We start from the raw sequence: 25507 nt of genomic DNA, 5'->3' as shown, positions 1-25507 counted from the left end.
GAAGGGGCAGCAAACGCTGGTACTATCTGGCTCTCTACATAAAAAATGTGCAAACCTCTAGTCTAGACCTAGGGAAGTAACTGTAAGAGCCTGGGGTGTGGGGAGAGAAAGGAAAGGAGGGAGGGAGGAAAGAAGGAAAAAGGAGCATGCTCAGAGCTGGGACCTTCAGTGGGGGGACCACGAAAAGGCAGAGAGGAAAGGGTTAGGGTGGAAACAGCACCACACCTTACCTGTGTGGGGGTCACTCCTCACCAGAGCTAAGCAGCAACATAACCTTTCAAACTGAATTATTTCCAGCTATTTGGGTGAGTTCCTCGAAGGTGCAGAAAGTGGATTTTTCTCCAGTTTTTCATAATTGGCAGCACAAAAACAATGTAAAACAAGCATAGGTAATCAAAAACATTTTAATGATTAATGTTTGGACATTATTTAACAGTGTGGGTATATCCAGATGAGCTAAAGCACACTTTGACAGCACACTACTGAATGTTATAGTTTCTGTATTGAAATACGTAAAGACTTTCGCAAACTAGTACCTAGACATACATTTACAAATATACACATTCTAGATTTGATAAGGTAAATGTAAACAGATGCTGTGACTCCTTCCAAACAGAAAACCCACAAGACTAGGAAGAGAACCAATTGGCTCCCTTTAATATGAATGTGCAAAATTAAAGCATGATAAACTGATATTTACATAAATATCAAACCAACAATTAGTTCATATATTGTCAATGACCTTCTAACACGTGTCATGAGTGGTTCAATGAATATTTTTTCTCCCCCAACGGAGAACTTATTCAGAGACTAAACTTCGACACTTTAAAATGACACATACAATAGTCCTTATCTCTTTGACCACTGCCTCATGGGTGTGAGACAGGATTTTATGAGAAGTAGTCTACTATTTTTAAACAAGCGGTTCTAAACAAATCTTTAGATTCTACACAGAAAAAAATTACAGATGTTATTAGATTTACATTAAACAAATGATCCTATCTAATTTCCTAGTTCTCTTATGCTGTAGCTATCTGTTTAATTTTACCTTAAATTTTTTTAAGGAAGGTCCTTTATCCCCCTTTATTAATTTTGGTAAGCTAGGCACATTTTAAAAGGAAGTTTGTGTCAAAACAGATAGCAGTACAGAAATCAATCCACATTTGGACCCTGGCAACCAGTTAGTTCCCCAGTGCTCTTCTATGGGACTCTGTCAAATGGTAACTAATCAATCATCTCTCTTGAAAAGTCTATCTCCTTTCTCTCATGACTGGAAAGCAAAATGGGCTTTGTTTCCTGTATAAAAACACTTAGCACTTCAGAAATTAAAAATGGCCTACTCATCCTACACACCTCCTAAAATCTTGAAGATAAAGAATATATATTTAAGTTTCATCAAGACTGCTTTAGAGCCCCCCCTTTTTACATTATTAATAGTGGCACTCAAAATAAAAAAATAAGATCTGTTAAAAAGTTAAACTGACTGTTCCACTAGATTTGAGCCTGCCTGATTTAAAGCCAGTATTACAAAACCGAAGGTGCCGTTTCTGATTTCACATACACAAGTCACTTGAAATTATGTGTCACACACTAGTTTCATAAATCACGGTGTTGGATTTTTTCTAAACAGAGCTATTAAAAATGAATAAAAACTTGAAACATACCGTAATTTAAACTAATAAGCTTTGGGCCCTGCTTTTTTAAATTTTAAGGCATGTGTGTTTCTCTACTGTAACAACATTATACAAATTTACAATCACATGCATGACCTACAGTAAAAAAAAAAAAAGTTTGGATTACAGTGTTTTCAAATTGTGAATCACAATTCAGCACCTATCATGTTATAACTAATAAGGCAACAGCAGTGTCATATACTACAATAACTCTCCCTCCGCAGTCTAGCGCAGGGGTCGGTGAGAGCCCAGAAATGTTAAAAAGATTATGCCTACTTGTCTAATCTGTATACATTAGGGGTTTTGAGCTGATGAAAGAGGTCCTACATGAGTCACACGAGTGTGGGCTGGGCTAGTTACAGCAGCTGTTAACGAGCATCGGGCACAACTCCTCCTGTGCTTACAATCAGGTGGCGTGGTGTGGAGGTCCGCAACGCTCCCACTTCAATCCTTCCGTTGCTTTCTCGGCTTCACATTGTTCTCCAGGGAGGAAAAGCGGGTGGTGTGTCCGTTCACAGCCACGGATCCGTTCTGGTGGTCCTTCAACTGCTCTCGACTCCGGGAAGGCCCCTTCTTGTAAGTCTAAAAGGCACAAGGGCAGATGGGAGCACGTGACACGGGGGCTCGGACGGGGGCTGCTCCCGAACACTAGGCCTAGTGGCCTTGTAGGACCCAATGCTATAAAGAGGAAAGTTCTGTAGTCGAGCGACCACGAACATGTTTTTTGCCACTGGTTTCAATCACTATTCTGTTTTTTGAGGCTTAGCCTGAGGTAAGTTCACTGAGTTATGGGTTGCAATAGAAATACTGTTTTAAAAATTAAATAGAAAATTCAATTTGTACTTCAATGTTTTGCCCTTTCAGTATCTGGTGGCCCAGCCGGTGTCTCCCACTCGGCTGGACTTCTCCCGACACTCACACCCCTCGTCTTGAAGACTTGCTCTTACTTCAGCAGCTGTGTCAGCCCTTTTGCACAAAGCGCTGTGCGGCTTTAAGCAGTGAAAGAAAGCATTAGCTCAGCTATGTGGGGTTGTCCTTTAATCTCCCTCGTCCATGGTGAATGTCCCCAAGTGCAGCACAAACGACGAGTCCAGCAGTCTATGAACTCACCTAGGCCACACTCAGGTGTGTGTGAATAAAGGTACAGGCGGGCACAGGGGCGGGGAAACGTGGTTGAGACCCCAGCTGGTGGCTACACATGACCAGGCTTTACTGCCTCCACATGTGAGACCTCTGTCCTTGCTCCCGACCTCCTGTGCCTGCCTGGGAACCAGGCACTGCCCACGGGAGCAGGCACACACGTCACCTGGGGCTGATGGGAGACATGGGAATCAGCAGTGGCTGCAAAGTGGTCTGGCTCCACCGGACATAATCTGCCTGAAATGGACCCTTTCTGTGAACAAAAACCTGCCTTACATCATACACTTGGAAATGACCTGAAGCCTCCAAATTCGAGAAGTAGATGTGTAAGAAAACTGGGACAAAAGGGCAGATTTCTATCGATAGCTGATAGACTGTGATGGAAATTTCTTCGGACATTTAATTTAGCTGTGCAGTTCAGAGCAGCGGGGCTGCGAGACTTCTGATTGAGAAGCCCCTCTATCTTGCCACAGGGAAGTAATCCAGCAGCACGCTGAGCAGTCTTGCTTTTGCACACAGATCCCGTACCTCCTACGCCAGCAGTGACCGGCCCTCCGAGGCAGGGGCTGCCTCGTCACTGTGACTAGCCCAGTGCTAGCCCAGTGCACTGCACACACCAGGGGCTCCAAACCACCCCCTGAAACAAATAAATGAGGGGCTTTGCTGATAACATCCCAAATCCCAGCTGCTACAGAAGGGTGAGACTTACCTGAATATAGAAATTTGTGAAGAGAACAATCAGAGAAATCATGTATCCAATCTGGAAATACAACCAACCGAGAGGGAATGCACACCGCCAGATGACCCCGCAGCTGGTCTGGATGATTGTCAGCACAAACTGAAGCTGGTGGGAGAGAGGGGACACAGCTGAGCAGTGTGGCACCAGCCCACAGACAAGGTGCACGGCAGAGGGGCTCATCACCCAGTGTCCCTGGGATTTATGAATTAACTTATTAACCTTTCTGTAGGCACCACAGTACAATGCATACACTAAATGTATCCCAAACCATCTCGTGGTCTGGGTTTGTGCTATATATATTCTCCTCCTCCCCTCCAAGCTACTTAAACCACCTTCTCTGAAATTCGGGGAATAGTGAAAAATGTTGTCTTCTATATTTGTAAGTTTCTAGGAGAGTTCACCTTCAAGTTCGCATCACAGAAAATATTGTAAGTATGTGAGGTAATGGATGTGTTAATTAAACTTACTGCTGTCATCATTTCACAATACGTACGTATTACCAAATCATTATGCTGTACATCTTAAACTCATACGATGTTATATGTTAATTATGTCCCAGTGAAGCTGGAGGCAAAAAACAAAACACACACACACTTCAGGAACACACTACAGAGATGTGTGTGTGTGTGTGTGTGTGTGTTTAGGGAGGAAGAAAGGGTGTAAGATGCATGTTTAAAAGAAACCAGTGATGTCACTGCAGAACGTACAGTCCCACTGGACACTTTTCCTACACCTTGTCTGTGTACCCTTTTGGTTTGGTGAAGGCTCCTAAGTACATTTCAACTCTTATTAGGATACAACACTAAGCCCGTAGAATAGTTCTGGTGAGTAAATCTTGAAATGCATATGGCAGTGCTTGGAGAAACAAGGAAAAGCTGTTAAAATAACGTGTGGCTCATCTATGTAACTTTACTAACAATTGTCACCCCAATAAACTTTAATTCTAAAAAAATTAAAAATAAAAAAAAAGGTGTGGCTCCTGGAGAGTGCCTCTTCAAAAGAGGAATAACAGCAGAGGGCTGGGTTTTGGCCACTGGATTTCTGGCCCGCTACCAGTGCTTCTATACAAAGAACCGGGTTTTTCTTTTTCTTTTTCTCTTTTTTAAGCTCAGTACTCTAGGTTGATAAATAACTAGGAGTGGTGCTTAAAATAAATCTGGGCAAACTGGGTGCGATCTTCTGACTCAAAAGGCAGAGCCTAATGGGAGACCAACTTCCCCATTCTGTTCTTTTAAATTTTGCTTCTGTAGAGCCACGCTGTGTCTTGTAAATCAATCTCCTCATCACTTCTCCTCAAGGGTAACAAGAAGGTTAAAGAACAATTATCTTTGCTCATAGGTGGGTGAGAAAAAATTAAGGACTCTATAGCAGCTGGCAAAAAGGTGATAATGAAATGTCAAACACATCAGCAGCTCAGATCTTCTCAGGTTTCTTTTTCCAGACTGTTATTTTTAAATATTGAAAAAAATCACAATTGACTTGGAGGGGTCTGACTCAGCTTGGTTTCTTTAGAAAAATATGTTAATAGGCAAGGCCAGGGCTAACGGTTTAACCTCTAAGGCCCTTAGTCCGCTAGTTTTGGCCTACTGCCTCAGTGTCCTCATCTGCAAAATGGGGACAACAACATGAAATCAGGCTATTACAACAATTCATGTAAAATTGCTCACTTTAGCATGAGTGCCCAACATGTAGTAAACTCAACAAATGTCAGCATTTAACATTAGTAGTAATAGCATTGAAGATTGGTTCGTGGAAGAATTCATGAGGGGGAAAGCTTAAAAAAAGGATGGTGAGAAGTAACCAAGTACAAATCATCGCGGGATCGCCCTGGCGAACCTTGGGAAGGGGGCTGTCATTTGAAACACAGCAGGTGTCATCATCACCAACGGGTGGCCCCAAAGGGCTGAGCGGTCGGCTGGCACCTGCCTTAGCCAATGTCCTCACTGCCTAATGAGCTACAAGCACCCTGAACTCATGTCACTCCGCAGCCCCTTCTGAACCTCCTGGGAACACAGAAAAACAGTTTTCACTTTGGATTCTGGATTATAATTAGAAAAAACAGACACACACACACATGCACACGTGCTTTGTGCACAAACTGAGAACAAAGGACTGAACTTGAAGTCAGAAAATTAGATTCTATCTTCGTTCTACAACTCAACTCGCTGTAAGACCAGAGGCGCAGTTTCTCCAACGACTAACATTTTTAAAATTCCCTGCTCTGCCCACTTCATGGAGTTTTAATTGGATCCAATAAGACAGGAGGGAAAGGCACATCTTAGATGCTATTAAACAGCAAGAGAACTGGGAAGGCAGCAAGAGCATGCTAGGAAGACCTCTGTGTACAACCAGCGGCAAGCGCAGTGGCAAGAGGCCGAGTTACTCACCAGCTGCCCCTGAGTGATGTACTTCTTCCACCAGAGGTACGGACGCATGGAAGGGACAGAAGACAGACCATAGTACGAGTACATGAGGACGTGAATGAAGCTGTTAAGTGTGGCACCAAAATAAGCTGCAGGAACAGGGGGGATTTGGACAGAAGGATGCATTAGTGTTTTATATATAACAGACATAAATAAAATGAAATACAACAAAATAAAATCCAAGATTCTTTTTAAATCTGAAAAACATGTTTCTGAACAGGGGCTGGGAAACAGAGCAGCAGCAAGCACTACAGGGATGTGCAATCAGAATTTAATTCCCCCCCGGCAGGCAGTCAACAGGAGGCTTTCAACCCAGGGTCAGCTGTAGCTGCCAGGTGGGCATCTAACACAGGAGCCACGAGACCCCCTGCCCTGCTCTGGCACCTAAAGGCTTTGCTGCCAGCTCCCCATCCACTCCCAGAGGCAGCCTCAGATCATTGTTGAAGGCTTGAGGAAGAACATACAGCCGAGGGGCCTTATGTTCAAAGCTGGCTGTCTCTACACAATGGCTGAGGTTTGGAGAAGCCTTTGAAGTCACCTCCTAATTATTCCCCAGGCCTGCAGTACCCGAGGCCATATATTTTTATTGAAACTACAGATCAGAGTCCAGTTCCTTCGAGATAGAGATCTGTCTTTTATCACATGATTTTTAATTTCCAGTAAAACCACCCATTGTTTTGACTCTCTGTTCTCCTTTCCCACAAGAGGCAACCACACAACGCTATCTCGCTTTTCCATCTGCAGGTAAACAAGGCTGGGATCAGGGAATGAGTTTGTATTCCTGGCTATGACAGTAACTGGCTGTGTGACCTTGAACAAGTCACATCTATTCTCTGGCTGTTTCTCATGGGCCAGCTGGAGCTGGTTAATATCTGTCATCCTGCAAGTTTTTTGAAAATGTAAAGCACTCTTCAAATGTAAGGAGGTGCTCTATTAGAAGAACGTTAAGTCAGTTAATCCACAGCCTCGAGGTTCCTGACAGTGAGAAAAGATTCTATGCCTCTGTGAATCCTGGTGAGCCATGTTACTCAAGGGTAGTGTTACCCTAGTGGGGAAACTATGCAAATTGACTCAAAGGTTCTCTGTCAAGCATGTCAGTGATGGATGACACAGTGACGGATGAAACTTCAGATGACAACCAATTCGAAACTACCTATACATCTTTCTTAGAGAATTTACTTCAAATTTTGGTGCTTCCCATAGAAGGTATCCTGCTAAACATGTTGCACAGAACACGAGAGTCATTAGATGAGAACGTGTGCAGACTTCCTGACGCACTGCTTAGCTTGAGCTGTATTTCATCATTAGCCTTGTTCTCTGGCGTTCACTCAATGGTGTGATTTCATCTTCCTAGCCTGTGCCTGTCAGTCAAATATCTTCCAAATTGTAGAGAAAGAGAGTGAGAAAAAACCTGGAACAGCTGCCCTCTAGGACAGAGAACATTGTCCCTATTTGTTAATATGCCCCAGGCTGGGAATCAGCCATTGCCCTCACTTTGCCAAGGCAGCACAAGACATTAACAAAACCAGAAAAAGGTTTTGCCAGCTTACTGAGTACACAGGCCACACAGAGTAGCATCCAAAGCATCCCAGACACAAAGGTGAAATGCTTGACCTAGAACTGTACAGAAACGGCACCTTTTCTGAAAGGCGGTTTCACGTCAGCCTGTTCCCGAGTCCCCCCGACCCCCACCGTGCAGGAGACTTACAGTGGCCGCAGGGGACCCAATTCATCACAAACCACCAGATGTTCAGCATGGTGGCGTGGTGGTAGACGTGCAGCACTGTGATCTGGTGGTAGTTCTTCCGCAGGATGAAGAAGAAGGTGTCCATGAACTCTATGAGCTTGGAGAAGTAGTACCACCAGAGGACACGAATAATCTAAGAGCAAAGGGGGATCAATGTCTCTCTGGAGAATCACCTCTGACACGATTACAAACATCCCAGAATCCCACGGGAACTCAGAGGCCCGAGTGCCCCACAGGCTCCTCGAGTCCTACAGCTGTTGGGAGTGCTGGTCACCCCGAGAGTGGCTTTAAGCACAGAACACAATCGGGGGGAGTGGGAGGGGGAGGTTTGAAATGACATCAGGGACAATTTCAAAAGGGCCAATGACACCCTTTTCAAGACAAACAAAAACAGGAGGCTCGGATGTTTCCTCGGAAGGAGCCTGCAGGGAGCCGTCAGTACAGAAAAGCCAACCGAAAGGCGCTTCTGGTTTCAGGTGCTGCTGTGGGGCAGGTGACAGGACACGAGGCAAAGAAGAAAGGGAATCGGAACTTTCAGTGTCAGGTCTCTGCCCAGTTGAATATATCAAACCGGTGCTCTAAGGAAATGACTGCCCACGCTGAACTTACACCAGCAGCCTTTTATGTAAAAAACAAAAGACTCAAGAGTGGCGGTCAGAACACCACCACTCAAAAGGCAGCTCAGAGGAATGAGTGAAGCATTTAAGATCTTATTCTTATGATCTCGTGGATATTAATGTAGCATAAATACTGATAAATGCATGCAATTTTCTTCCTGGAAACTGTTAATAGGACTTACTCGTACAGAGAAGGAAACTTTAGTCCTCATTTTGTACCTTTTATGTTGTTCAAATTTTCATATTGTGTACATAACTTTTTAAAATGTCAACAGGGATTACCTGGACAGTGAGGTTCTAAGCCGTGTTGTCTTTTATACAACTTCTTTATTAAATCGTATTTCAAATAAAAGAGAGACAGTACCTTCATATCTGCTTCTCCCGCACTGCGTGTGCCCTGACAGAAGAAGTTGTATTTGCCTTTCCATACTCCTGTCACTAACTAAAAAAACAACAACAAAAAAGGGGAAAAAGTCAATCACCAATAATATCAGAACCATGTGAAGATCTATTCAATTAAACTTCATTAGTTTCAGAATCTATGAAAATTGACCTTGGGCTGGCTGAGGCCAGTTTGCTCTGAGCAAAAACACCCAACATGATAGGGGAGTATGAATAAAGTTTAAGTTTAAATGATGTGAGCCTCAGTTTCATAAGAAGTGGACCCAGCTATAGGTTAGGGGGCAGACCTGGGAGTTACTCCGGGCTGCAGCCTGCAGAGATGCTTCATACAAGCTGACTTCCTCCAGAATCCTCAATTCCGGAAGCTATCACAAACGCCCTAGCAATTCCAGAGTCTTGACCAACCCAATCACAGGTTCCCATTGCTGGCCCACGTAGCCTCACGGGAGATCACTATGTCACAGTCAGGCTTTCCCTCCACCACTGCTCCTCCAACTTGAGTATGCAGCACCAGAATGACCTCAGGGCCCGTTAAAACAGGCGGTGCGTGCCGCCTGGGGTGGTATACCCCGGTAATACGGTGCTGCTGGTCTAGAGACAATACTCCGAGAACCACTGCTGTCAGCCTAGGGATGCCCTAGTCCGGCTTCATCATCTTCATTACTTCCAATTGCTGTGCCTTCCCCTGGGCCCATGAGTTAGACACTGCACAGAGGAAATTGTGCCCATTCCTCAGAATTCAGCTGCAGCAGAGTAGGCACTGTGGCATCACACAGGACCCCAGAATTGGGGCGTGAGCTCTAGGTTACAGAGCTGCAGTATCACAAGCTCAGCATGGAGGCCTCAGTTTCCTCATCTGCACACAATGAGGACACCTGGCCTAGATGAGACCTAAGGACTCGCTCTAACAGTCCAGTGGGAAGATCTGACTTGACCCCCCTGTGCGTGTCCACCGTCTACTATGTTCTAGACAAACACCTACGAAATGATATTCTTTGCCCATGCAAACTGTAGCTCACTGCTTCCTCCCGAAGCCTAGAGTGACCTCCACTCTAGGACTTCTGGACTTTCCCTTGGTGGCCAACTGGCACAGGATGGGGAGAAACCTGAGGTGGCCTGCTTTGTGCCCCATCTCATCCCGTATCCAACACAAAGAACCACCCTGGGTTTCAAAGTGTTGTTCTTAAAGTGAGTTCCCCAGTCCAGCCGCTTTAGCACCACCTGGGGACTCCTAACACATGCAAATTCTTGGACCCACCCCAGACCTTCAGAACCAAAACTCTGGATGTGGACCACCAAGGCCGGGCCTCCAAGTCTTGGATCACAGAGAATCTAATACTACGGTTTACGAAGTGTGATCTGGACACAGCAGCCATCAGCATCACCTGGAAGTTGTTAGAAATACGAAATTTCAAGCCCCACCTCACACCTACTGAATCGGAAATGTCTGGGTATGAAGCCCAGTGGTGTGGTAACAGGTTGTTTTCCGGGTGATTTTGATGCCGCTGAAGTTTGAGAACCGCTGGCTGAAAGCGGTGGTTCCCATTCTAGCTGCATCACAGGATTACCTGAGGGGCTTTTAAAACGTGCTAATGCCTGGCCTCCCCCTAGATCATGAAACCAGAATTTTGAGGGGTCTTTTACCAAGCTCTCAAAGCAATGCCAGTGTGCAACTATGAGTGGGAACCACCGGTTTCACACAACTTAACTTCAAATAAGAAATGGTTCGCCTACCAGTGCCTTGAGAAAGACTAACTGAGAACTCAGGACTCCAGGACCTCCCGCGCCCCCCAGCCAGAGTGTTTAGCTGGGTGAGCAACATGAAATCCCTCAGGGAACAAAGGATTACAAGGGTCTGAAGACAAACTGGTAAACCTCCACCCCATCGGACCTCAGAACATAGCAGGCAGTGGGTGTAGCCACTGCACTCACACCGAACACCCTGCTTAGAACCTGACTGTTCTACGAACTTCCTTTTTGTTGTTTTCCTTCTGCTTTGTCATCTTCTATACATAAAAAAGCACCAAAGACCAGAACAAGGATTTCGAGTACACATTTTATGATGAAAATCACCCGGGGTTAGGAAGCAGAAGGTGAATGCCAGGGCTAGTTCGGCAACCACATCCATCTAGGCCTAAGAGCTGAGGCAAGCCAGCTAATTCCCTTAGTCCTTGGTTGTTTTTACTGTAAAAAGATGACGAGGTTTGGACTAAATAATCTCTAAAGGTTCTGTTCTAATTTTCTAAATGTTTGTGTTAAGATGTCTTGAAAACAGACCACGCACAAACTATGCTGCCTGACCTTTGAAAGGCCAGCACCCGCAAGGTAATTTACTGGAAGGTCTATTATCTTTTTAGTCTTAAACCACTCTGGAAAGCCACGGCCAGTTAAGCATACCACATGCAGACCTATCAGAAGTTCCAAGAATCAAGTTAAAAAGCCTGGCTCCAAAGTGCAGTGAGGGGTGGGGTGGGGTGCTGGCACTGTGTCCTCAGATCTGCGGTGGGAGAGAAGAAAGGGCCTTATGTGTTGGCACAGAGTTCGTGGTTCTTCCTTCTACCCCACGAGGGAACCAATGAATTATCTGCTATGGCTGGAGGGTACAGAAAGGGACCTGATGCTTCTTGATGAAATTTTCACAGGACTATCCAAGTGAGAATAAGAACAGAGCAAAGTGTTCATAAATCTTAGATTTGTGCAATTTAAAATACACCTTTATTTAAAATAATAGCCATACTTGGCAAAATGAAAAATTTACTAACATGATTGTTCTTATACATGTTTTTGCAATTTTATCATGAATCTAAAATTCGAGGACCTACCATCCCTGTTTTCCAGCTACCATTTTGGTTTATGGCGTCCTAAGACACCCTGGGTCAGTTTCCTTTTGCCAATTTTGGAACAGGATGGCTGGGTGTGTGTGCGTGCAGAGCTACAGAGGACTGAACTCACGAATGTCTACCTTGGCAGGGGTCGGGGAAAAGCAAGGAACTTCTCTGGGAATGAAAACAAGAAATTCTTGCCCATAATCCCACAGATGCCCTAACCTCGGGGGAGGGGGGGGCAGAGATGGAGGGGTCTGTTAACTCCAGCAGAAGGCACCTCTGACACGTCTTCTTTCTTTTAAAATGTCTTTCAGAAGGAATCCAGGTAAGATTGGCACGACTCTTCAACTTAGTTTTAACCTGAAATGCCATTTGCCTTTCTCCCCAAAAAAGGAAAAAAACAAAACCCCAAACTTGTTTAGAACACCTGTTCTTTGGAGGCTGAAGAGCTCAAACCTAGGTGTTGGGTGGTGAACCTCCCCAGGACCGAAGCACAGAGCAGGTCCACACCCCGGAAGCCGCTGGTCAGCGCCACCGGGCCCACCAGGCTCCTGCAGGAGTGCAAGCAGGCTTCCCGGCAACACCCCCTTGACTGACTGCCGCTGCCATGCGGCACTTGTCCTCGGGCTCCTGGGCCCCTCCAACCACAGAATCCTGTGTGTATAACCCTTCAGTGACTCATCACCGACTTCAGAACGAAACCCCGAATCCCATGTCCCGCATTCAGGTGTAAGTGTCCTTCCACTGCCTCTGGGCTGATCTTTCACTCCTCCCTCACCAACAGTCAGATGGCACCCACGTCTGTCCTCCACGCCTGCGGTTGGTTACTTAACCACCACACGGTGACCAAGGGGAAGAGAGCAAGTTTGGGACGAGCCAGAATAAGGTTAGATCCTCGCTTCCCCACGTATAGCTAGGTGACCTTGGACAAGGTATTTCAATCTCTTTAGGCCTCAGTTTGCTCACTCCTCACTTAGGATAAAAGTAATGCTCCCGCCTCTTAGGGCTGAGAAGTTAATGAGATGAAGTGTGCAGTGCTTATCTTACCCGACCTGGTCTGCAGGATAAGCACCACACGTTAGCCGTGACCATTACTCTCTTTCTTTCCATTGGAATGCCCTCTGCAACCACGGAGCCCCATCTCCAGCTCTTCAAATCCTATCTGTCCTTCAAAGTTCAGTTAAAATTCTATTTTCTTCATGACTGCTCCCTTGAGGCCTGCAGCCTGAAGTGTATTCTCCTTCCTCCAAGCTCACCCTGCCGTAACTTGTACATATTTGCTCATGTGCTCCCTTTAAAGCCCTTTGTTAATGGGTCTGTTTTAAGCTCCTCTGTAAGCTCCCACATCCACACAATCCAGCTTGGGCACTCAGGCACTCGCACACAAGAGTGCTCAACAAAAATATTTGTGACACTAATGACAAAGAGCTCAAGGTGCTGCTTTGTCCCCCAAATCTAGGCCTAATGTTTTATTTGCAGCAAATAAGGGGGGCGGGAGGCTTTACTTCTGGTTTGCAAATGGAGGGATTGAAATACAAGAAAGTATTTTAATGAGGCTTGAACATGACGACATTCATCTGAATTCTGTTCACAAGATGAAAACCAGTATTCATCAAATGTCATCTTACTGACATGGAAAGTTTAACTCTCAAGCATCCTTTGCTTCAGAAGGAACAGAATAATTTAACACACAAGGACCAAGCACCTGAGCTAAGGTTGATTTATCTAAAACTCTCAGCAATCCTCCACGAAATGGGCCTGTGTCAGGGTCCCGGCCCCTCCATTCCCGTCAGAAGAAAACAGCGTGTCTGTGTGGAACAGCTCCGGGAGGCTTTCGGAGCGAAGCCTGGCCTTCCCTGCAGCCCCACGAGCAGCACATGAGAGGAGACAATGCTCTAGTCAAAGACGCCTCAGCCACTGTTTCCCTTCAGGGCTCAAGCCTGGATTCTTTCCAAAGAGCTGCTTTGGTCAGTGCCTGGAAATTCATCAGTGTGCTGCAGGCACGGCAGGGGGAGAGGGCTCAGGAGGCTGAACAAAGGAGAGGCACAGAAAGGAGGGCAGGTCTCTCTACCCGGGCTACTGGGAACCAGCTCCAAAGGAGGCAGGACTGTATTCCAAGGAAAAAGCAGGCTACAAGGAACCGCCCGCCACTACCTGGGCAGGTCCTCACACTGCTGACTACGAAGGGGCATCGTTTACCCTACCCGGCTTTTTCCAAGTAATCGAGATACACACAGCGTCACTGCGAACTACAGAGGTGCCCCAAAAAATGTACACACATTTTAAGAAAGGAAAAAAAACATTATAATTGTAATACTCAATCTATACCGATAGATAACAAAGGATGAATACAAATCACGTTTGACTTCTGCAATGACAAGAGATGCTCTAAGTGGTTCCCATCAGCCTCCAGACACTTCTGATTACAGCGAACTACTGCTTGAGCAACGTTGACCAAAGTGTCCACTTGTATATATTTTTTTGGCACTCCTGGTATATATGTGCTTCCTCCTTCCTTGGAGCAAAGCAAACTTTAATTAGTCCAGACTCATGTGAACAGCTCTAATTAAAGCCGAGCGAGAAGCATTCTTTTCTCCTTAGGAGACAAATTCAGTAACCAAAGGTGGTTTTGTGTACCTTTGCATTTAAAGAAGAAAAGTTAGGCGAGTATCACAGATGGTCTGGATGACACAGTATACGGAGTCATTTCTAATAGTGAGAGTTGACTTCTCATCCAACACCACACTGAACCACACATGAGGTATATAGCCTTTACCATGATAACCATTTCTATGGCACCCTCTGGAAGGCTACCAGAGCAGCGCAAGAAAACAAGCTCATTTGAAACACTTAAAGAATAAGCAGGAAAAAATGCCATTCTGGGTGGCCCTTATCATTCACCCCAACATCCCAAGATGTCAGAGCAACAAGATAACCTGTTTGAAGAAGGGGCTGGTGGCCTTTGGTGATAAAGGCTTATGAGCTGTGTGGTTATTACCCCCGAGGCAGAAATGGAATGACAGGTAATGAGAATAGAGACTGTCCATACAGGCATTCAAATGCATCGAGGGACATTTCTAAACACCACCACCAGAAGTGTGTGTGGGGTTGACATTTTCAAAACAACTTTGAGTGTTTCTATGTGAACTCCTAAGTGTGTACTTTTTAGACCTTGTAGAAGATGAGAAGTGATGGGTGGCCCAAAGGCACACAGCTTCTTGGAAGCACTGCTGGGGCCAGCACCCAGGAATCGTGTCAGTCCAAATGCCACCACAAACAGCAGCTCCTAACTCCTTTGACCTTCTTTGTCTGTTTTTGAATCCTTAGTAAGAGCACATGGATACTCTATCCACGGAAGAATTCTGTAGAAAAGTAGACCTTCAGCTGCATCTTTATCTTCACCAGATGTTTGGTTTAAAATTAACCATCAGCTACTCCACAATTAAAGTACCTATTCCCTCTAGGGTTTAACTGGCCAATCTTGGCAGTGCCATGATGGAAGAGGGTCACGTCAAAGCATGTGGTTTTGAATTTCAAATCTCTCATGTTCAGAGCATAAGGACACTCATTACGCTACTGTCACACCCATGACCTCCAAAAGTGTTTCTTCCCCCCTTATGACGAGAACACCCTTGGGTTACAGCTGAATGGAATACTCTTAAGTCATAAGGACAGGCTCTGTACACTGGAGAACTCTTCAGAACAAAGCACAAAGAAACAGCTTGTCCTCAGCCCAACCTGGAACAGGTATGTCTGGCATTTCTCCCTGAATCCCAGGCCCTGCCCTCCTATGCTGGCAGCCCTTTTCTCTCACAGTTCAGGCCTCCTGAGAGGTGCTTTCAGATAGGTTGCTTCCATATATCCAGCAAGAAACGCTCACTTTGTATTTCACGGGGGGTCGGTGGCTGGGAAGAGAAAAACCTCAAGCTAAGACTTAGCATTCTGAAGCAGTACTGTCCAACGGTTTGGAGCACAGACTCGGATCCCAAGTCCATCCCGGAGCTATTGCTCTGCGCAATGGGGGCAGTAACAGTGCAATGAACGTTATTATAAATGAGTTAGCCCAGTACCTGGCCTACAGGAGGCACTGTGTTAAGTCTTTGCTCTGATTCTAGCCAAACATTTACTAGTTCCGCTTCCCAGGCCTGAAGGCCCACGACTAGGTCTGAAGTGGTATTGCTCCTACTGTGTACAGAAGCTTCCTACTGTGTACAGAAGCCCCAACCACAGCGTCTTTTGCATAATTTAAAGAGAGAACTCCAGCCTACCTGCTGACTCGGGCTTTGCAGACCCAGACTGCTTTAGTTGCGGATTGGTAGAGTGGTGCGCTCCCTGTTACACCAGCTGTAAGGCTGTGCTACCAAAGGTTTGCAGGGTCAGTTTAGAGGAGTCAGGCCGGGCTTTGGACCAACTCCCAAACTGCCTCTCTACTGGAAGGCATTCCTTCCTTTTCCCCTGGGTGTGAGGGTGGAGGGGAAGGCTGTGTTTCCTCCTTTTGCCATCTGCCCCTCTGTATGGCATTCTCTCAAGACAGTGCCAGAAAGCTGAGGGGCAAGGAACAGAGTGGAGTGCGTCCACTCCCGGAGAGGTTTCTTTCTGAGCAAGGAATTTCAGTTGTAAGGGAACTAAGAGTGAGAAATACTTTAGCCAGTGCTCAGGCTTTTCTTATAAGTATTAATCTCACCAGATGTTTCAGCTTCTCTGTACTTCTGTGAAATGGGAAAAAACAGAACAGTAAATATCTTTTTCAAAGTATTTTGGTAAACAAAATAATTCTTTTTATAAAATTCAATCATCCATATTGTCAGATCTTTTATAAAGTGTTTTTCCAAATCCTATTTTCCCACAATAAGGTATCTATTTTAGGAAAGCCTGAAGGGAAAGAAAAACAACAAGATAGTTTAGAATAGAATGTTTCCAAAGCAACTGCTCTGTGGTTCTACTGAGGACCTTCAAAGCCAGAGCCGGGGGAGGAATCAATCGCCTGTCAGGTACCTGGGGAGAAGCTTCAGCCGCAGCCACGCCACAATTATACAGCAGTTAGAAAGCACAAGTGAAATACCCACCCCGTCAAGTGCTCAGTTTCTTTCATCTTTCCAATAAAGCAGCATCAGAAAGCTTCAAAAGATTCAAAGAAACAAACACTGACGTCTGGTAATGCAGCAAGTTGAACAAAAGCTGAACAACTCCCCCACTACTGACACACACACAGAAATGCTGTATGAAACACACCAAAAGAATTCCAACATCATTGACGCCTAACTAACTACAAGGTGAGGTTCCCCCCACCCCCCAAAAAAGAATTATTCAGAAAAGAGGAAGTTAGCTTACATTCAAGTCCTTTTAAAATCTTGTTTTTTATTTGGGGAAGACACACTGACCTGAGGTGATCCCAGTGATACTAGTTTAGATGCTTACACAGGACGCCTGACAAACTGTTCTGTTTTTGTTTTTAAAAAGGTAAAGACATTTAACACAGATTTAATATTTATTCCAAGAAACATGACCTCACAGATGTAGCTGGAAGAAAACTTTTTAAAGACTATGTTGAAAAGCAATATAGTGATGATTAAGTTTGGACATCGTGTCATATATCTACATTATGAAGGGGTGAAAAAAGAAAGATGTTTCCATGTTATGGAATGAAAAAAAAAAGAATGAGCAGTGAACTTTTGGAAATGAAAGACATATTCATTGAAACTGAAAATGAATGAAATGGATGAAACAGATTAGACACAAGTGAAAGTATGAGTGAATTAGAAGAATTCACAGAATTCACATAAGAAAGATGTGAAGATGCAAAAAATGTGAAAGAGAGGATAGGTGGGATCTGAGAATGTCCAACACATGTCTAATAGAAGCTCTAGAAGGAGATAATGGAGACGGAGGAAGAGAGGCCACAATCAAGGAGATCATGCCTGGTACTTCCCCAAATTTGTGAACCATAAATTCTCAGACTGCAGGCACACAAGTCCTGAATGATAAAAATGGATGACATCTAGGCACACCATAGTTTTATTTTTAAACACTTTAAAAATACCTGGAAAGAAAAAGATTACCTACAAATGAATAAAAATGGACTGCATTTATCCCAGACTTCTCTGGAATAAATCTTTTAATTGCTGAGGAAAAATAACTGTTAATCCAGAATTTTACACCCTATGAAATACTTGCATAAAGACAAAATGTCAGAGACTTAGAGTTTACCTTTCCCAGAAATGAACTACTTCAGAAAAAGAAAACTGAACCTCAAAGGAAAGAATGGATTTCACAGATCAACAGCGAGCAAAATAAAAAAGAAACAAAAATCAATAAGCATTGATTGTAATGATGATGATTATTTAAGACCTTAGAAAAAGGTAGAATTAAACAATTGCCACCAAAAAACATGGAGGACGGAGGATCAGAGATGAAATCTTCTAAGGTCCTTGTATTGTTCAGGAGCACAGAAATAGTAATTTACTTTAGACTTTTTTAAGTCAAGAATGCGTGTTAAAAACTTTTGGGTAACTCCTAAAACCACAGAATTAGAACGAGTAACTTTTAAATAAAAAATAAATTCAACAGAAAGCAGGAAATTAAAAAAGGGCAAAGAAAACACATACATACGAGGTGTAATCAAAAGATATGGTGAATGTTTAAATAAAAAGAATTTATTACAATAAAAGACACATTGCCATTAATCCCTCTCAAAATGCCCCCCCCCCCGCTTCGAACACACTTATCCCATCGTTCTTGCCACTTTCTTTTCTTTTTTTTTTAAAATTAAATTTATTGGGGTGACAATTGTTGAAGTAGTTCTGGAAGTCCTCTTTCGTGCGTGTCTTTACTTCATCCTCCATCATGACAATACTCCGTGTCACACATTGCTTCTGGTATATAGCAATTTTTGTCAAATAAAAACATTACGGTGTGTCTTATCCACCTTATTCACCGGAGCTGGCACTGTGTGACTTCTGGCTCTTCCCCAAAGTCAAAATGACCATGAAAGGAAACGTTTTGAATCGATTCAGGACACTGAGGCAGCCACAACAGCGCAATGAAGGACACTCAGGAAAGAGGACTTCCAGAACGGCTTCAGAAAGTGGCAAGAACAATGGGATAAGTGTGTTCAAAGAAAGCAAGGGCAAGTATTTTGAGGGGGATTAATGGCAATGTGTCTTTTACTGTAATAATTTTTTTTATTTAAACAGTCACCATGTAGTTTTTTGATCACACCTCGTACACAAAAGAGATAGAAATTATTCTAACATAATTATTATTACGTGAAATAAAAATGGATTACATTCTCCACTAAAGGCAAGAAACTGTCAGACTCAGTCATTAAACTCTTACATGTATATGTGTATATCCGGTAAAAAAAAAAAAAGAGAAAAAAAGACAAAAACTCGATCACAGTTGCACAAGGATTTGTGTCCAAGAACACTCAACACAACTGTTAATTGGAAACCTACATGTTCACCCAAAGAAAAATGAATAAAATGGTGTAAGAAATTCTAACACTAAACTAACACAAAAAAGTGAAACTTAATGATTAAACAAATCCTTAAGATTCAACATGGATTCATCTCAAAACATAATGTTAACTGGAAAAAACTATTTGAAAGAGAATGTAAACAGTATATCATTTAAGTAAATTAAAAAAATGGTCTCAGAATACACTATACATTGTCACATATACACATATGTGTACTAAAAGCATAAAAACATCCAGAGAAGAAACAAGTAAACTTTAGAAGTTACATCTGTGAAAGGGCTGTACTTTCTATGTATTTTGTAATGTTTTCTTTTTAAAGAAAAAATTAAAACGTCAATATTTGTTAAGTGCCTTTATGTGATTTTATTTTCCTTTATGTGATTTATTTTCCTTTATGTGATTTTATTTTCCATATTTTGAAGCAGTTCTGAAATTACAATTTAAAATAAAAATCGCAAAGGGAAAGAAAGAGTAAGTTTTGGATCTATGAAAATCCAGATCTATCTAGCCCATTAGCTGCCAATCATTTTTAAAATTACATTTAAATGTTCTGAATGTTTGAGAGAGGGAATACTCTCACGCTAACCACACATCCAGTTCTAACTGCAAGGGAATAAACATACACAAATGCTCAAAAAATAATCTTGTTTGCAATCTGTGATTTATCTTTGTTAAATAAAGTAAAACCGTGGTTCTGGCGTTTGCTTTCTTTCTCTCCTAATGCTCAGGACACATTTGGCGGACTACACTAACAATGGGGGGAAAAAGAGGTGGAAGAAACAGTGTCATGACAACCATCCCATAAGCCAGCGACCTGTGTCGGAAGATGCTAGAAGGTATATCCACCAGAGCACTGTAATGGAAAGGAATGTAGCTCATGCCTTGGGAACGAAGAGATACACTGCTGAAAAATCCCTGCTCTGGAGCTAAGTCCTCTCAAGACTTCACAGAGGCACTGATCCTTGAGTAGAGTCCTCAAAAATGAGATGCAGGTGGTCAAACTGAGGCAGGCTTAGGTGAGAAAGGAAGAGACCAAAGAATGAAAGCGCCTGGTTCCGGGGCGGGGTGGGGCAGGGTGGGGTGTCTGAGTACAGCTGGTTGGGTATAATGGCCAGACAAGGAAGCTCAAAGTGTCCTGAGGAAAGATGCGGGAAGTGCTCTCAGCTTGAAGCCACGTGGACTGTGTCGTACTGACCCATCTTCCCCGGCAGCTCCAGAGGAGTCCCAGGATCAGTGCACAGGAGCAGGCTGATCAACAGAGACGTTCCCTCTTGGGCTGTAACAGACCAAGCAATCAGATCCTCTTACGTGGTAAGAGCCAGAGGCAAAGAGGAGAGAGCAGACACACCAAAATGCATCCCTGTCGGGACAGAGCAGCTGCCTAAGTGGGAATTCCACGTTTGGTAAGTTCTCACAAAGGAGTCAGAAGCGGCTGAGAGAGCTTGCTGGGTGGGCCAGGGGAAGCCGGAGTCCAGCCTGAGTATATAGTGCAGCATGAAGAATTTCATGTGGGGTAGGTGGGGATTGCCAGTCTGGGTTAGAAAAAACAGAGGGGCATCGATTCAGAGGAAATATGCACTGAATCTCTGGGGACAGGAAAGAACACAAGATTTTTATGTTTGCAATGAGGGCGGTTTTACAAAGCCAAGTAATGCAAACTCAAGTTGTTTCCTTGTGTAACGTGACATTTTATTTCTGAGCCTTCACCATTGACTGTGATCTTACACAACACCTAACGGAACAGGAAAAGCTAAAAGGTTTGCCATAAAGTCCTGTACTTTCAATCTAAAACATCCCATTATTCAAAAACACTTCTAATCAGGGATCTACGACCATTTTCCTGGAAATAAACACTAAGTTCATGAGATAATGAGCAGTAATGCCACCTCTCTCCCTTTAGTTTTCTTCCTACCAAACTCATAACCTATGAACATGTCCATGTTCTTTCTACATTTTAAACTCAGTTACACAATTTTAAAAATGTCGTTTATTGACTTTCTTCTAACAATTTTAACGTTTAAGTGACTCTCCCCCCTCACCCGCTTTCCTGTTTATCGCCCCTTTTTCGAGATTTCTCTCTTTGTGTCCTTAAGCGATAATTTTATTTATCTTAACCTAGAACTTGCCAAGGCAGCTGTGAATTGATGCCACAGGATTAAAAAAACAAAAATATCAGTGACTACATATTTGTTTTAAAGATTCTTTACAGAACCAAATAAGAGATAAGCAGGAAGGTAAATAAAGACTAACAATCACGACATGCCAATTGTGTGATCAAAGGCCTATGGCTCCAACTCTTGGGACATTTCTCTGAAATGAGGGGCCCAGTGGGGCTCCATGATCACCTCAGTTTGTTGTTGTACAATTCCAGGACTGCCCTCCTGTATTCCTGTGTTTCAGTATTCACTGGAATACAAATGCTAAGTTGACAAAAAAAGAAAGAAAAAAAAAAACCTGTAGCCAAAATGAAATTAAAAACTTGACAAATGACACGTTATAACGGTCTTACTGACGAATTTATGTAAGTACAGAAAAAAAAAGTCAGAAATCAAATGTAAATATCTTTACCTTGGAGTACCAGGGCTTATTTTCAACTTAGGTATAGCTGATCTGGGTCGAGTTCATAAACTTGATTTAATTGAAGGAATTATTACCCCCTTATCAATTACTTCTCTATGTACTCTACATTGTGAGTTGAAAGTGTTATTTTCCTCCTCCGTATTATTTCTCAAATCTCTATATTCAGTGCTTAGGCACTGTTCAACACCTTCTATTCTCACCAAGCTACTTATTATAATATTTCAGAATCCCCCAAATTCACTCCTATATGCATAGCAGCAATTTATACAGTTTTCTTCCCTCTTTACCAAGAAATTATCTGTTTAAAGATAATTGGGGTTAAATTATGAAGTTACAGCTAGCTCTATTTCTAGAGCTTGAGAACCATGTAAGGCAGATGCTTATGTTCTATAAGCTTTAACAATCTTAAATATGTTTTCTCTAGAATATTGCTATGTGCAATAATAAACTCTATAAAAGCTTCTTAAGGAAATGGCTCTATCACCTATCAATTATGGGAAACGAAACAGTTCAGTCTGCAAAACCTGTCCGCTTGCTGTGGTTTGTCCCTTGAACACAGAGCTGTGCTGAGCCCAGGAGCCCCTCCTGGGCACTGCCCCTGCCTCCAGTCCTGCAATATCCATCTTGGAGGCTAATTAAGACTGCCTTCGTTCTAGAATAAGACAGAAAAAAAGCAAATAAGGAGCTGTAAGCATTTCACAGAGTGTCAAGTATAAAAGCAATGGTAGTAGCATCTACCATTCTATTACAAAGCTTTTACTGTGGTTTATGAAACACACGTGAGACCTCCCATAGCTGCAATACTGCTGCAGATCAAATGCAATGTTTTCCAGGAGCTTGTACACCCATATCTGCTCTCACACAGACACACCATCACAGCCTGAGGCTGATGGAGAATTCATTCTTTCCTGTAAACACCAGTTTTAAGATTCGTATTGATCTCTCCCCTTCCCCTTCTCCCCTTATCTTCTTGACTACGTCATTGGAGAATTAAAACCACAATAAAAGGTTAAAAATCTACATAGGACTGCTTACAAGTGTTCCTTTTATGCATGGCTTGATTCTCTACTCTAGAGACATAGCAGTAGTTTTGTGTTGTAAGTCTGAAAGGTGTGTAGTCCTTTCCCTAAAAATGTACACAAATTGTGCTTACCATTGGAGAGCAGCTTCCCATCCCCTTAGCTTTAAAAGTTGTATTACTATACTGTGCAAAATAGAGAGGATATGGTATTGATGCTATTCGTCTCTCATTTTTATTTAAGCTACAACATTTGCCTTTGAGGTCATCAGATATGGTTTTCAACATTCCAGTTATACAGAAAAAATAACTGGGCCTGAACTCACACAGACCAATTCAAACCTGAAACACAGATCTCACTATCCACTCTTCTTAGCTTCTGAAAAATAACTTGTCAAATCTCAAAGCTATTTACAGTTATCAGAGCAGGAGAGGCAGGCTGACTTACCACAAACATACCAAACACAAGTACCACCCACTTCCTTCCTCCCCCACCTTCAAACAATAATCATTTATTAAATGCTTAATAAAATGCTCACAAATCTGTTTTTCACCTTTTGTTCATTTTCCACTCTGCATTTTGCTTGCACAAGAGTATTTCTGAAATATTTATTTAATTCTGAGTATAATGGGAAACATAAATAAAAGACTCAATAGCAAAGGCTTCTATTTTAAATATTCTAGAAGGCATATTTGCACACACAACTCTAGCATTTTGAACAAGCAATCTAAAAACCTACTCAAAGGGCATCAATGTCCTTGCTCTTCCGGTTGTCTCCCCACCCCATGCAGCGGCCTTTCTTTGCTTAGGAACACAATTCAGGACAGTGATAGTACAGGGAAGTGAGGGGAAACCCGCGTTAACCTCTGACCTACCTCACAGAACATATAGAGAGACAGTAACGTGAGTCCAAGGTTGTAGACAACTAAAATTCCTCGGCAAGAGAACGGCTGCCTGTTCTTCATGTATTTTGGTCCCAGCCATACAACCAGTAAGTACACGATGGAACAGATAAAAGTAGGTATATAATTGTCCAGAAGAAACCATCCTTTCACTCTGGTATCTGGCAAATAATGAAAGAAAAATATTTAGTGATTAATAAGGCAGGTATAAAAATGACCATCACTTTTTTCAAACATTAAAAAAACCAAAAAATTTCTCTAACCACAATTTTATAATAGTTACGTAATACTCAAGTTCCTAATACCAACAGAGCAACCAGAAGAGGAAGCATGAGTTTTCAACCTATATCATACGAGGTGGAGCTCCTTGTTTCATGTTGTGAACAACAACTGTGTATATTACTCATGGCTTTTGCTTAGTAAAGTAATTTTTAAAAATCCTTTCCAATGAATCTTTAAAAAAAAAGAAAACGAGAAGAAAGCTAAGTTTTCCATTAACTGGATTTATTAACCAGATTTATTCAATTCTGCCTGGGATAACAAAAGCCTAGAAGTGGCAGTCTTTGAACTCCATAGTCCTCCCAGCATGTGCAGACGCCTTTAGCCAGCTTAAGGAGAGTCACTGATCACACAGGCAAGCATCTGCTATGGGGGCAACGGTCCTACTGCACAGGGGACCTTTTCTCGTTTAAGGGGGGGTGAAGCAGCAGTGATTACGACTACTGAAGGTATTAAGGAACCAGGTGAGGAGCAGAAGCTTGAGAGAAGCTACACTGAGGTGAGGGAGCTGTTGGTGTGAGAAAGACCTGCCCCGCTCCCTCCCGTCCCTTTCGAAGGCAGGAATGAGGAGGAAAAGGAGCAGCAGCTCCAAGTAGCTGCCAGCAGCAATCTGACAGCTTTCTCCTTGGACAGGAGTATAAACTCCTTGGCAGTCAGATCCCCTAGGTGTCATCTGTCCCCTGCAAGACTCGACTTCCTCCTCTGGCCGACTCCCAGGAAGCCACCTCTGCACCCTCTTATGAATGCAGAAACCTGTGGCTCCTCAATCTTGTCTGCCCTCCAAGGCCTCCTGCTCTGGAGCTCAGAGACACACGCAGGCTGCATCTCCTGCATCTTCGGAGAAGTAGCAGCTAGTGGGGACAGGCTTTGCCCCCTCCTCCACCTCCTGGCTGGACCATCTTGCTACTCTCTCCAATGCTTTTTCCCTTGACCTTGTAGGACAAGCACAGGTTAAGTAAAGCATATTTATACCTGGGGAAGCTACTGCCAGTCTCCTTTCTTGCAGACACCCTAAATCCTCCCCGTGTTCCTCTTCTCGTGGCTTTCTTCCCTTGGCTTCAGAGGGAAATGACCCCCACCCTCTTGCACCAGTTGTGCTAGGCTGGCAGACAGTGTTACTGTCAGTTCTGCTGGTTGGTTCTTAGAAGTCCTTTAGGGAAGCAGCTGGGCCCGGTGACCCTGATAAGGGGTTTCTTAACACCTTTTGTCCTCAGCTCTGGGCGTTAGCTCTCAATTCTGAGAAAACAAGTTCCCACTTAGCAACTAACATCAGATGTTAGTTTGTGCGTAAATTATTTATCACAAACACAATAAATGCACACCAAAAAAACTCCCATTTCCTTTTATTTAAAGCTCTGTTTTCTCTTTACATTTTATAACCAATCTTCATCTTTCCATATCAGCAAATACCCAACCTCCTTCCACAATGCCAAGTACTTCCTGGGCAGATGGCCCCATCTCCGCCCCAGGAGGGATCTAGCCAATCACAGTCATCCTAACCCACTCTCTGGTAACTGGTTCAGACATGGGCATGTGAAGCAAGTGTGCCCACTGAGCTTTGAGGAGATGCCAACTAGTGAAGGTCTCTGGGGAATATCCTTGTTCTTAAACCCATGTAAATCAGCAGATTTCTTCCTCCTCCTCTTGAGGGTTCTGCCTGGAGCTGCTGCAGCCATCCTGCAAC

At 43.4% G+C, this 25507-nt stretch overlaps 1 protein-coding gene across 4 annotated transcripts in view; it reads right to left on the bottom strand.

Annotated features, from left to right (window-relative positions):
* Positions 1-388: 388 nt before the first annotated feature.
* Positions 389-25507, bottom strand: part of ELOVL5 (ELOVL fatty acid elongase 5) — a 73599-nt gene continuing 48480 nt past the window's right edge. For all 4 annotated transcript variants that reach the window (XM_081044674.1, XM_081044675.1, XM_081044676.1 and 1 more), the window contains 6 exons: positions 23518-23705; positions 8704-8781; positions 7684-7855; positions 5940-6064; positions 3523-3657; positions 389-2255 (listed from right to left, as the gene is read on the bottom strand). In XM_081044674.1, the coding sequence (XP_080900800.1) occupies positions 2118-2255; positions 3523-3657; positions 5940-6064; positions 7684-7855; positions 8704-8781; positions 23518-23705 (836 nt within the window). In that variant the 3' untranslated portion in view covers positions 389-2117. The remainder of the gene's footprint in view (positions 2256-3522; positions 3658-5939; positions 6065-7683; positions 7856-8703; positions 8782-23517; positions 23706-25507) is intronic.

Source organism: Rhinolophus hipposideros, assembly GCF_964194185.1.
Source record: "Rhinolophus hipposideros genome assembly, chromosome: 3".
Taxonomy (NCBI): domain Eukaryota; kingdom Metazoa; phylum Chordata; class Mammalia; order Chiroptera; family Rhinolophidae; genus Rhinolophus; species Rhinolophus hipposideros.
Note: the sequence above shows the minus strand (reverse complement) of the source record. Positions and strands in the feature narration are given on the sequence as shown.